Below are 13,056 nucleotides of genomic sequence, written 5' to 3'. Positions count from 1 at the left end.
CTGTGTCCAAAATCACTTTGTAATCCAGCAAAGTAGATAACGGGTTCAGTCAGGTGCTCAGCAACAACATATTCAGTGTCAACATTGGGAATGCTTAGCAGCTTTTTTTACAAACACAGTAAACCAGCTTAACTATACATTTATTGGGCGTAGCATGGGTTTATTTACAGGATAAGAAGGAGGAGGCACAAACATATCATAAAGCAACGATAGATGTCAATTATAATTGTACATGAATCATATCTGACAGATAGTGTACTATTATCGGGAGATAAACATACAATCGAGCAGTCAGATTAATATATCTGTCACCTAAAACCCAGGGACACCTGCTAATAAATGTATTTGCATGAAGTGGTAGTTTCAGAACGGGCTGCAGTGGTGTGTAATTTGACTGAAAACGCTCTGGATGCCAGTTTTCCAACCTTGTTAATGTTTAGAAGTGCACATTAAAAATGAAGAGCAGAGTTCAGTGACTTTCAGGGAGACTCCGCCAATGAGCTTTTCTCCTGTTCTCACAGTGACTCCAGCTGGACTATGGTTCATTGGATCGATTACCCCTCTCAAGTGCTCCCACTTCGCATGTATGCCTTGGCCGTTTTGGCAGTGGGTGTTGGCAGGCTGCCCTACTGTAAGAGACATCTCATCTCTTCCCGAAGCTGTCATCACCAGATATGCGCACATTCTTTTCAGCAGAGCAGTGAAGAATTGATTAACAGGAGTGATTAACATATTCATCAATTCAATTCAATTATCAGCAATTCAATTGATTCCACACCAGCTAATTTATGCATTTCAGTATTCAACATTTTAATTGATTCCAATCAGCAATAAACACTAAACATTTATAGTGCTGACAAACACTCAGTGATCCATGTCAGTTACTGACAATTTATATGATTAATCAGTTAGTAATTCATGGGTGGATGTATAGAGAATCTTCCTCTCGTGGGAGAATCTAGAATGAAGGGGGGCGGTCACGTTTTAAAATTAGGGGTCGCCCATTTTAATTGGAGATTAGGCAAAACACTTTCACCCAGAGGGTTGTGAGTCTTTGGAACTCTCTTCCTGAAAAGATGATGTAAGCGGAGTCGTTGAATATTTTGAAAGCAGAGGTGGATAGATTCTTGGTAAACAAGGGGGTGATACGTTATTGGGGTTAGGTGGATGCAGATTTAAGATCTGATCAGCCATGATCTTATTAAATGGCGAAGCAGGCTTGAAGGGTTGAACGGCTTACTTGTTCGTATGTTCGCAATATTTTCATTCATATTTATGGATTCCATAGACTCCCTACAGTGCAGAAGGAGGCCATTCGGCCCATCGAGTCTGCACTGACCCCCTGAAAGGCACCCAACCTCGGATCGTTCTCCTGCCCTATCCCCATAACCCCACCTAACTTGGACACATTTGGACACTAAGGGGTTATTTAGCATAGCCATTCCACCTAACCTGCACATCCTTGGACTGTGGGAGGAAACTGGTGCACCCAAAGGAAACCCACGCAAATGTGCAAACTCCACACAGACAGTGACCCAAGGTTGGAATCGAACTCGGGTCCCTGGCACTGTTAAGCAATAGTGTTAACCACAGACCCGCCCCCCCACACATAAATGATCATCCATTTATGATTTGATATTTTAATTAATTAATATCTGTAATTGATTTATTTATTTGTAGTCAGAATGTTAATTGCCATGTCCAACTGAGTACAATAGCCCTCACCTTATTTAACCCTTACCTATCCAACTGTAGCCAGATGTTATTGTTCCTTTCCAATTCAAACCATGGGCGGGATTCTCCACTCCCACGCCGAAGTGGCCGCACCATCGTGAACGCCGTCGAGGTTCACGACGGCGCGGGACGGCCCCGGTCCCGACCGATTCAGGCCCTGACAATGGGCCAGTATCGGGGCCGCGTCATCTACACGCGCTCGGCCTTGTCGCCCGCGTAAAAGCGGCGCCGCATAGATGACGCGGCCGGCGCCGCATAACGGACGTCATCCGCGCATGCGCGGGTTGGCCGGCGCCAACCCGCGCATGCGTGGTTGTCGTCCTGTCTAAACCCGCCCCACAAGAAGATGGGGGACGGATCTTGCGGGGCCGCGGAAGGAAGGAGGTCCTCCTTCAGAGAGGACTGTCCGACGATCGGTGGGCACCGATCGCGGGCCACCCCACATTCCAGGTGAAGCATGGTGCAGGATCCCCCCCCCCCCCACAGGCCGCCCCCACAGCGTTCACGCACCGCCCACGACTGCAGTGACCAGGTGTGGACGGCGCCGGGGGGAACCCGCCGTTTTGGCCTGGCCGCTCGGCCCATCCGGGCCTCAGAATAGTGAGGGTGCCGGAGAATCGCCATTTTGGGTGTCTCCGGCGATTCTCCGGCCTGCGAACCTCGACCGGGCCGTTCCCGCCGCTTGGGAGAATCGCGGGAGGGCGTCGGACCGGCGTCCCCGGAAATTTTGGCGGCCCAGGTGATTCTCCCAACCGGCGTGGGAGTGGAGAATCGCGCCCCTTATTCCTTGGCTGCAGATTCCATGCCCATCCCAACTACTGTGAGTTTATTTGATTCACACGGTGCCCTAGCAGTCCCAGCAAACCCTCCTCCATACCTCCAAACTCAGCTATTCCACCCCTGGCTGACTTCCAACATTGCACCTTCTATAAACCTGGGTGCATTCATAACTCTGCTGGACATATTCTAACTACCTGTGCTTACTGACCCACAATGATTCCCAGCCCAGCAACACCTCAGCTTAAACCTCGGGCTCCCCAACCCTGGTTCTCCAGTTCTGCCACCTTTGGAGATCTCTGTATTCATTCAACAATGCACCTCCACTACCTTCACTCCATCAATGGCAGCCACACCTCAGCCTCTTGGTCCCCCAAGCTCTTGAACCTACTTTTGTGAGGGCCACGAAGAATCCAGCACGAGTTTCAAGGATACAAAGAAATAACATTTATTTACAATAACATAGATATACACAACAGCAGCAACCTCGCTTGCTGCTTACTCCTTCCTGCTGGTTCCAAACTGGCCAGCTACATTTATACAGGGAGTCTGCTAATGATTTATCTGCCCCCCCTCATTGGGGAAGCTCATACTCCCACAGGATTGTGGGATTGTCATTAGTCCCCAGCCAATGGTAAGCAGGCAGGTTATAACACCTACCCACTCAAAATTATTCCCTCTCCATCCCTGCCTCCCCCTTTAATAGCATCCATAGTCACCCCTCTTAATACCTCTTCCTTTGGCTTGTGAAGCATCTCAGGATGCTCCTCTCTATTAAACATGCTATATAAATGCAAGCTACTGTTTTTGCCAACCATTTTAAAGACGATCTTGGGCAGGATTCTCTGGTTGCATTCACCCAGCGAACGGAGAATCCCGCCATATGTCAATGGATTTTTCCATTCTACGCGGCTTGCCCGTGGCGTTTCAAAACAGTTCATAAGAACATAAGATATAGGAGCGGAATTTGGCCACTCGGCCCATTGAGTCTGATCCGCCATTCAATCATGGCTGATATTTTTTCATCCCCATTCTCCTGCCTTCTCCCCATAATCCCTGATCCCCTTATTAATCAAGAACCTATCTATCTCTGCCTTAAAGACACTCAGTGATTTGGCCTCCACAGGCTTCTGAGGCAAAGAGTTCCACAAATTCACCACCCTCTGGCTGAAGAAATTCCTCCTCATCTCTGTTTTAAAGGATTATCCCTCAGTCTGAGATTGTATCCTCTGGTTCTATTTTTTCCTACAAGTGGAAATAGCCACTCCATCCAGGCCTCGCAGTATCCTGTAAGTTTCAATAAGATCCCCCCTCATCCTTCTAAACTCCAACGAGTACAGACCCAGTGTCCTCAACCATTCCTCATACGACAAGTTCTTCATTCCAGGGACCATTCTTGTGAACCTCCTCTGGGCCCTTTCCAAGCACATCCTTCCTTAGATACGGGGTCCAAAACTGCTCACAATTCTTTTGTTAAAGTGGGAAAGGAAGTTCAAGTGAACAGATTGATATTTTCCTGATGCACAGAGTAATTTCAGACGTTATTTGTGCAATCACCCCCTTTAGGGACAGCATGTCACTGGTTGCATTGTGTCAGTGAAGAATAGCTTCTGCACAAAAAATGCCTCACAGTGGCTGCTTCTGAGCAATTGTCTGAAAGCATAGAATAAAAAGAGACAAAAGGAAACAAGTGGAAATGCTGGAGAATTGAAATAAAGATGCAGAGTGCCAGAAATGAAATGACAAGTTGTTCAACATCAAAATTTGATGAAGTGCCTTTATCTTCTTTGCTCTTTCAGGTACTGATTGGGCTGAATTGTGTTGCTCAAAATTTTTGTGCCCTCCATTTGACTGATGTGATCCCATGATTGAGGCAGGCAGAGATCAGGTGGGAAGGTGGGGTGGGTAACAGCAGTTAGGGATATAAACCTCGTGGCACAGGGTGGACGCGTTGATGCCTAAGAGCGAAGGCTTTGGTTGGAGTAGAAGGGGATGTAAAATGACACTTGCTTTTCATCCTGCAATCGTGAGCTTTCACTCTTTCACCTTGCAGAAATAGGCGACTTATTGAAGAAGATGAAAAGTACTCACTGAAGACCAGCACGCAGCTGACAATAAGGAACATTGCCCGAGAGGACACAGGATCTTACACTTGCAGGGCGACAAACAAAGCAGGAAGCGTGGAAGAACTGTTATCCGTAAAAGTCTTCGGTATGTTGCTCATTTGTACGATTGCGTTGCTTACTGCTGATCCACATTTCCAGTAACATGTCTTCTTTTCTCCTCTGACTTACTCTTCCTGCTCTAACAAGCACAGGCACATGTTGATGTATCAAACCGCAGTTCACCGCTAATCTCTACTTCCTTACCATGTACACTCAATGGCATGTGTTAGGTAACTATTCAAATCCATTAGAAGGCAGTATGGAAAGGCCATTGTAATCATGAAAGATTGAACAGACTGGGCTCTTGTCTTCTCCAAAAAAAAATAGGCCGAAGGATGACCTGAAGGAAATCTTTAAAATTATGAACGGATTAGACAGGACAGATCTGGAGATGTTTCAACTTGTAGGGGAGTCCAAAGCTAAAGGACCATTAATAGAAAGATAACAACGTCCTAATTAACCTTTTTAAGCCGCGCTTAGAATGTGGAATTCGCTGCTGTTATGTTTAATGGGTTCATTGGCCTCAGTTTGATTCTGTGTGTCTGGTAACTGATCTATGCTCACTGTGTCTGACTGGTTAAGCCTGGATGTTGACTGAGAGCAAAGTAAACAGACTCCACAGAAGCTACTAGAATCTGAGCTGTAAGCATGAATGCAGGCATTTTGTGATTGCAGAGATATTTTGAAACTCTTGTCAATAAACCTGTGCATTTAGAAGTGAGTGTCATCTCTGCATTGCTCTGAGGTAGGTAGAATGTACAGCAGCTACGACAAGGATTGGTTGCGGCAAGTAGCTTAGATTCATTTCAGGTGAAACTGGATATGACATGAGGGAGATGAAGTGAGGTGGAAAGAGGCTCATAATAATAATAATCTTTCTTAGTGTCACAAGTAGACTTCATTAAAGCTGCAATGAAGTTACTATGAAAATCCCCTAGTCGCCCCACTCCGGCACCTGTTTGGGTACACTAAGGGAGAATTCAGAATGTCCAATTCACCTAACAGCACGTCTTTCGGGACTTGTGGGAGGAAACCAGAGCACCCGGAGGAAACCCACACAGACACAGGGAGAACGTGCAGACTCTGCACAGACTGTGACTCAAGCTGGGAATCACACCCGGGGCCCAGTCGCTGTGAAGCAACAGTGCTAACCACTGTGCTGGAAACATCCCCAACAGGAACCAGTTTAGCTAAATGCCCTCCATCTGTGCTATAAATCTTATGCAATATTATGATTTAATTCTCTTCGCATCTGAAGCCCAAACTCATCAACTTTACAGAAAGATTTATTAGCGGATAATCAGGATAGGAATATAGAGCTTGCATCATGCAGAACATTTCATATCTTTAAGACATCCCAAAGCATTTCACAACCAATGGGGTAACTATAACTTGTATTGGGGGTGCAAATTGGCTTCAACTTTACACCTCATCTGAATTTAGAAGAGTAAAGAGTCAACTTGATTGCAACATATAAAATTCTGAGTGGTTCTGACTGGGCCGATGTAGAGTGGATATTTCCTCTTGTGGAAGAATCTGGTACTCAAGGCCATTGTTTAAAAATAATTGGTCATCCATTCAGGACAGAGATGAGGTGAAATATTATCTTTCAGAGGACAGTGAGTCTTTGGAACTCTCTCCCACAAATGGTAGTGGAAGCAGCGTCTTTCAGTGTTTACAAGGCAGTGCTAGATAGATTCTTGATTCACAAGGGGGTGGAAGGTTTTCAGGGATAGGGAGGAATGTGGAGTTAAGGTTGCTCAGCCATAACCTTATTGAATGGCAGAGCAGGTTCGAAGGGCTGAATGGCCTACTCCTGTACCTAATTTGTTATGTTTGTCTGAGTCTCTTTTTCATTGGTGTCAATTTGATCACTGAACCAGAGTCCATTACTCTTATCACCCTTTCTACTTACCCATTTTGTGCCCTTCCTCCTTGTCTGCTCTCTTTCCTGTTACCCAATCGTGCCTCCTTTCATTTATCTCCTCTCTGATACTTTGGCTCCAAAGGAAACCCGTCCCCCACCACAAGTCTTCGCCATACCCAAATCTTCTTCGTCCCTTACCACCATTTCAGGATTGGATCCCTCTCGGAGAGAATCCCACAGATTTCTTCCATGCCATTCTTGGCATTCTCCAATTGGTCATCGAAGCACTCACCACTGCCTCGTGAGCAGCAGTGAGCTCAATTGTCCTGTCCTCGCCTCCAGCACGCCTTTGTACGCAGTGCACTAGCTGAGGGATAATTCTCCCAAACTCCCTACCATCCCCATCTTTTGCTGATCCTGTGAACCCTGGCACCGGATCAGAAATCATCATCTCTCCACATTGTCCTCAGAATTGCCTGCGAACAAGGAGTCGAAGACTCAGCAACAGTCTTATGTGTGCCCAACCGATCCCGTGGGTAGGAATTTACAGAGAAGCATACACAGAAAATAGGAGCAGGAGGAGGCCATTCGGCCCTTCGAGCCTGCTCCGTCATTCATTATGATCATGGCTGATCATCATGTTCAATACCCTGGTCCCGCCTTTCCCCCTTTTCCCTTGATCCCTTTAGCCCCAAGAGCTATATCTAATCCCTTCTTGAAATGACACAACGTTTTGGCTTCAACTACTTTCTGTGGTAGTCAATTCCACAGATTAGCCACTCTCTGCTTGAAGAAATTTCTCCTCACCACAGTCCTAAATAGTTACCCCTTATCCTCAGACTATGACCCATAGTCCATGACTCCCCCACCATCGGGAACACTCTTTCTGAATCCACCCTGCCTAATCCTGTTGGAATTTTGTAAGTTTCGATGAGTTCCCATCCCACTCTTCTAACCTCCAATTAATATAATCCTAACCGATTTAGTCTCTCCTCATATGACGTATTTTGAACTCAAAACATCTTACATTCTTGTTTATGTATTCGAGGTGGCTCCGTTCATAGCACACACTTGACTTTGAATGACAAGGCCCTGGGTTCAAATCCCATTCTTGGACTTGAAACATGGCTGACGTTTCAGTGCATTACTGAGGGAACACTGCATTGTTGGCAATACCATCTTTTGGGTGAGGTGTTAAATCAAGGTCCTGTCTGCCTGTTTGAGTGGATGTAAACAAATCCCGTGGCACAGTTCTGAAGACGAGCAGGGGAGCTATCCCCGGCAACATGACCAATATATATCCCTCAATCATCTACAAAAGTACAGATTATTTGGTCATTATCACAATACACTTTATGGGAGTTTGCTGAATGCAAATTGACAACCGCGTTCCCTACATTCTAACAGTGGCCACTCTTTACTGATTGTAAAGCACCCTGAGATGTCAGGTGGTTGAGAGAAGTGCTATATAAATGCAAACCTGTCTTTTTTCTTTTCTCCAAGGCACATTCACCTTGCGATAAAGATTGGAGTTTTCCTCCAAGTGGGTGATATAATCGCTCAAAGAAAGTAATTTAGCACATGTCACATCCACAGAAATATATCCTGGGTAAAAATGTATTTGATTTGACCGTTCACATGGAGAAACGTTCGAAACTCACAGTGCACATCACCAGATGAATCGATCAATTAGTTTATGTTGATGGGAAACTATTAGAGTTTTGCATTGACAAAAACATCTGTAACATGTCCAGATTGTCAATAAGCCCCAGATCAAATGCAGGCATGATATGCCACTTACACTTCACTCTTCAATGGCTTTGGCTAATCCGTGATATGACTGGAAATTGTGCATTGCTCAGGCTGAGAGTGGTTCAATCATTTCAAAATTAGCAAGGAGTCACAGAAATATAGGAAATAGGAGCAGGAGGAGGCCATTCGAACCTTCGGGCCTGCTCCACCACTCGTCACGAACATGGCTGATTATCCAACTCTTTAGCCTGCTCCTGCCTTCCGCCCATATCCTTTGATTTCCTTTGCCCTCAGTACTATATCTAACTGCTTCTTGAAAACATACAATGTTTTGGCCTCGTCTACATTCTGTGGTAGCGATTTCCACAGGCCAACCATTCTCTGGGTGAAGGCATTTCTCCTCATCTCTGTTGGAAATGGTCTATCCTGAAATGAAATTAAAATTGCTTATTGTCACAAGTAGGCGTCAAATGAAGTTACTGTGAAAAGCCCCTCGTCGCCACATTCCGGCGCCTGTTCGGGGAGGCTGGTACGGGAATTGAACCCGTGCTGCTGGCCTACCTTGGTCTGCTTTAAAAGCCAGCTATTTAGCCCTGTGCTAAACCAGTTCCTCGGACTGTGACCCGATTCTGGACACACCCACCATCCTGAACATCCATTTGCATCTACTCTGTCCAGTCCTGTTCGAATCTTCTAGGTTTCAATGAGGAATCCACCCCCAATTCTTCTGAAATCCAGTGGACATAATCCTAACCGACTCAATTTCTCCTCATACGTCAGTTCCACCACCCCAGGAATCAGTCTGGTAAACCTTCGCTGCACTCCCTCTAGAGCAAGAACATCCTTCCTCAGATAACATAAGTTGCATAAGAACTCGGAGCAGGAGTAGGCCATCTGGCCTCTCGAGCCTGCTCCGCCATTCAATGAGATCATGGCTGATCTTTTGTGGACTCAGCTCCACTTTCCGGCCCAAACACCATAACCCTTAATCCCTTTATTCTTCAAAAAACTATCTATCTTTATCTTAAAAACATTTAATGAAGGAGCGTCTACTGCTTCACTGGGCAAGGGATTCCATAGATTCACAACCCTTTGGGTGAAGATGTTCTTCTTAAACTTAGTCCTAAATCTACTTCCCCTTATTTTGAGGCTATGCCCCCAAGTTCTGCTTTCACCTGCCAGTGAAAACAACCTGCCCGCAACTATCCTATAAATTCCCTTCATAATTTTATATGTTTCTATAAGATCCCCCTTCATCCTTCTAAATTCCAACGAGTACAGTCCCAGTCTACTCAACCTCTCCTCGTAAACCAACCCCTTCAGCTCTGGGATTAACCTAGTGAATCTCCACTGCACACCCTCCAGTGCCAGTACGTCCTTTCTCAAGTAAGGAGACCAAAACTGAACACAATACTCCAGGTGTGGCCTCACTAACACCTTATACAATTGCAGCATAACCTCCCTAGTCTTAAACTCCATCCATCTAGCAATGAAGGACAAAATTCCATTCGCCTTCTTAATCACCACTTGCACCTGTAAATCAACTTTTTGCAACTCATGCACTAGCACACCCAGGTCTCTCTGCACAGCAGCATGTTTTAATATTTTATCATTTAAATAATTTTTTGCTGTTATTCCTACCAAAATGGATAACCCCACATTTGTCAACATTGTATTCCATCTGCCAGACCCTAGCCCATTCACTTAACCTATCCAAATCCCTCTGCAGACTTCCTGTATCCTCTGCACTTTTTGCTTTACCACTCATCTTAGTGTCGTCTACAAACTTGGACACATTGCCCTTGGTCCCCAACTCCAAATCATCTTTGTAAATTGTGAACAATTGTGGGCCCAACACTGATCCCTGAGGGATACCACTAGCTACTGATTGCCAACCAGAGAAACACCCATTAATCCCCAATCTTTGCTTTGTATTAATTAACCAATCCTCTATCCATGCTACTATTTTCCTCTTAATGCCATGCATCTTTATCTTATGCAGCAACCTTTTGTGTAGCACCTTGTCAAAGGCTTTCTGGAAATCCAGATATACCACATTAATTGGCTCCCCGTTATCTACCGCACTGGTAATGTCCTCAAAACTTTCCACTGAATTAGTTCGGCACGACCTGCCCTTTATGAACCCATGCTGCGTCTGCCCAATGGGACAATTTCCATCCAGATGCCTCGCGATTTCTTCCTTGATGATAGATTCCAGCATCTTCCCTACTACTGAAGTTAAGATCACTGGCCTATAATTACCCGCTTTCTGCCTACCTCCTTTTTTAAATACTAGTGTCACGTTTGCTAATTTCCAATCTGCCGGGACCACCCCAGAGTCTAGTGAATTTTGGTAAATTATCACTATTGCATTTGCAATATCCCTAGCCATCTCTTTTAGCACTCTGGGATAAGGAGACCAAAACTGCACACAATATTCCAGATGTGGCCTCATCAAGGTCCTGTATAATTGCAGCAAGGCACCCTTGCTCCTGTACTCGAATACTCTTGTTACGAAGACCAACATAACATTTGCCTTCTTTACTGTCTGCTGTACCTACATGCTTACCTTCAATGACTGCTGTATGAGGACAATTGGGTCTTGTTGCACATTTGCCTCTCCAAATCATGGTCATTCAGATAATAATCTGTCTTCTCATTTTTGTAAGCAAAGTGGATAGTCTCCCATTTCTCCAAATTATACTGCATCTACCATTCATTTGCCCACTCACTCAACTATCCTACAATGCCCAGCAATGTGGTAATGTCCTGATGGGATATAATAACCCCCTCACATACAACAGGCACAATCCTTGTTGTAGTGGCATATTGTTACTCTGCATATGCCATTTATGAAATCAATAAGATCAGTTTGCACATGTTGAATGGTGGCCATGCATGTATGCTAGCAGTTAATACAACAAGTAAGTAGAATGATAGCATTTGCAGGACATTATCGGCAGTAGAAATACAATTTTAGAGACAGACGAGCACACAAATATTCTAAACTCACAGACCATAACAAACAAGGAAATAAACATTTAAAGTATTGTAGCGCACAAAGACTCCGAGAGACGAATAGCGTGAAGTCGATGAGGCTTTATTAAGCGTGAATGTTTCCCCGCAGTTCAGTAGTAGACTGGCCTGCGGGGGGGGGGGACTCCTGGTTCATATACTCCGCCTTCAGGGCGGAGCTAGAGGTCAACGGCCAACCAGGACCCGGGATCTGTCAGCCAATGACATCACGGCTTCACAGTCCCACATGACCCCTAATGCATACTACCACATTCACCCCTTGTTAAAAATGAACCCGGCGGGGTGATGCTTCGCATGGTGGTAAGGGTTTACAAGGCTGGTCCTGGGAGGAAAACTTTTGCATGTTATTACAGTATGTACAAGGTTTTTTTGTTTCGAACTATTTACAGTAATCGTCAGGAGAAAAAGACAAAATGTTCTTGTTAAAAGTCCACATATTGTAGTGTTAGATCGACGCCACGAGTCGGTCGGGCGGTCTGGTCATCCGTGTCGATCGCCTTGGCCCCGGTGGTGGTGGTGGTGCTTGTTCCGGTGTTGTCGTCTCCGGGAGCCTTACGGTTTCAGCTTGGGCTTCACTCCTGGTCGGGCCTGGGAGGAGGACCGATCCTCCTGGGAAGGGGGCGGTCGCAGGGTGCGGCGGTGGCAGGGAGGGGGTGATTGGTGTCGGGGGGGTGTGTGTTGCCGGCGGGCGCCAGATCTCGCAGGGAGACCGTGTCCTGTCGGCCGTCGGGGTACTCCACGTAAGCGTACTGCGGGTTCGCGTGAAGGAGGTGAACCCTTTCGACCAACGGGTCCGACTTGTGCGGCCGCACATGTTTTCAGAGCAAGATGAGTCCTGGGGCCGCCAGCCAGGTCGGCAGCGACGTTCCAGAGGAGGACTTCCTGGGGAAGACAAGGAGGCGCTCATGAGGCGTTTGGTTAGTGCTAGTACACAGTAGTGACCGGATGGAGTGGAGGGCGTCCGGGAGGGTTTGGAGGCGGTTAATTTGTGCGTTGGCACATGTGCCGCGGGATAGGGCATCGGACGGCTCGTTCAGCTATCCGGGACGATACAAGATCTCGTAGTTGAAGGTGGAGAGCTCGATCCTCCACCTTAAGATCTTGTCGTTTTTGATTTTGCCCCGCTGTGCATTATCGAACATGAAGGCTACCGACCGTTGGTCCGTGAGGAGAGTGAATCTCCTGCCGGCCAGGTAATGCCTCCAATGTCGCACCGGTTCCACTATGGCTTGGGCTTCCTTTTCCACTGAGGAGTGGCGGATTTCTGAAGCGTGGAGGGTTCGGGAGAAAAAGGCCACGGGTCTGCCCGCTTGGTTAAGGGTGGCCGCTAGAGCTACGTCGGAGGCGTCGCTCTCGACCTGGAAGGGGAGGGACTCGTCGATGGCACGCATCGTGGCCTTTGCGATATCCGCTTTGATGTGGCTGAAGGCCTGGCAAGCCTCTGTCGACAGAGGGAAGGTCGTGGTCTGTATTAGGGGGCGGGCCTTGTCTGCATACTGGGGGACCCACTGGGCGGAGTATGAAAAGAACCCCAGGCAGCGTTTTAGGGCTTTTGAGCAGTGCGGGAGGGGAAATTCCATGAGGGGGCGCATACGTTCGGGGTCGGGGCCTATTATCCCATTGCGCACTACGTAGCCCAGGATGGCTAGCCGGTTGGTGCTAAAAACGCACTTGTCCTCGTTGTACGTGAGGTTCAAGGCTTTAGCGGTCTGGAGGAATTTTTGG

General features: G+C 46.6%; 1 protein-coding gene across 4 annotated transcripts in view; it reads left to right on the top strand.

Annotated features, from left to right (window-relative positions):
• The window catches only part of LOC140427663 (neural cell adhesion molecule 2-like), an 896,208-nt gene that overhangs the window by 403,000 nt on the left and 480,152 nt on the right, over nt 1-13,056 (top strand). For all 4 annotated transcript variants that reach the window (XM_072513136.1, XM_072513135.1, XM_072513137.1 and 1 more), the window contains exon 7: nt 4,565-4,722. In XM_072513136.1, coding sequence (XP_072369237.1) covers nt 4,565-4,722 — 158 coding nt within the window. The remainder of the gene's footprint in view (nt 1-4,564; nt 4,723-13,056) is intronic.

The sequence above is a fragment of the Scyliorhinus torazame genome, chromosome 8 (assembly GCF_047496885.1).
Source record: "Scyliorhinus torazame isolate Kashiwa2021f chromosome 8, sScyTor2.1, whole genome shotgun sequence".
NCBI lineage: Eukaryota > Metazoa > Chordata > Chondrichthyes > Carcharhiniformes > Scyliorhinidae > Scyliorhinus > Scyliorhinus torazame.
The sequence above is the reverse complement of the archived record's forward strand: the minus strand, read 5'-3'. Positions and strand labels throughout refer to the sequence as shown.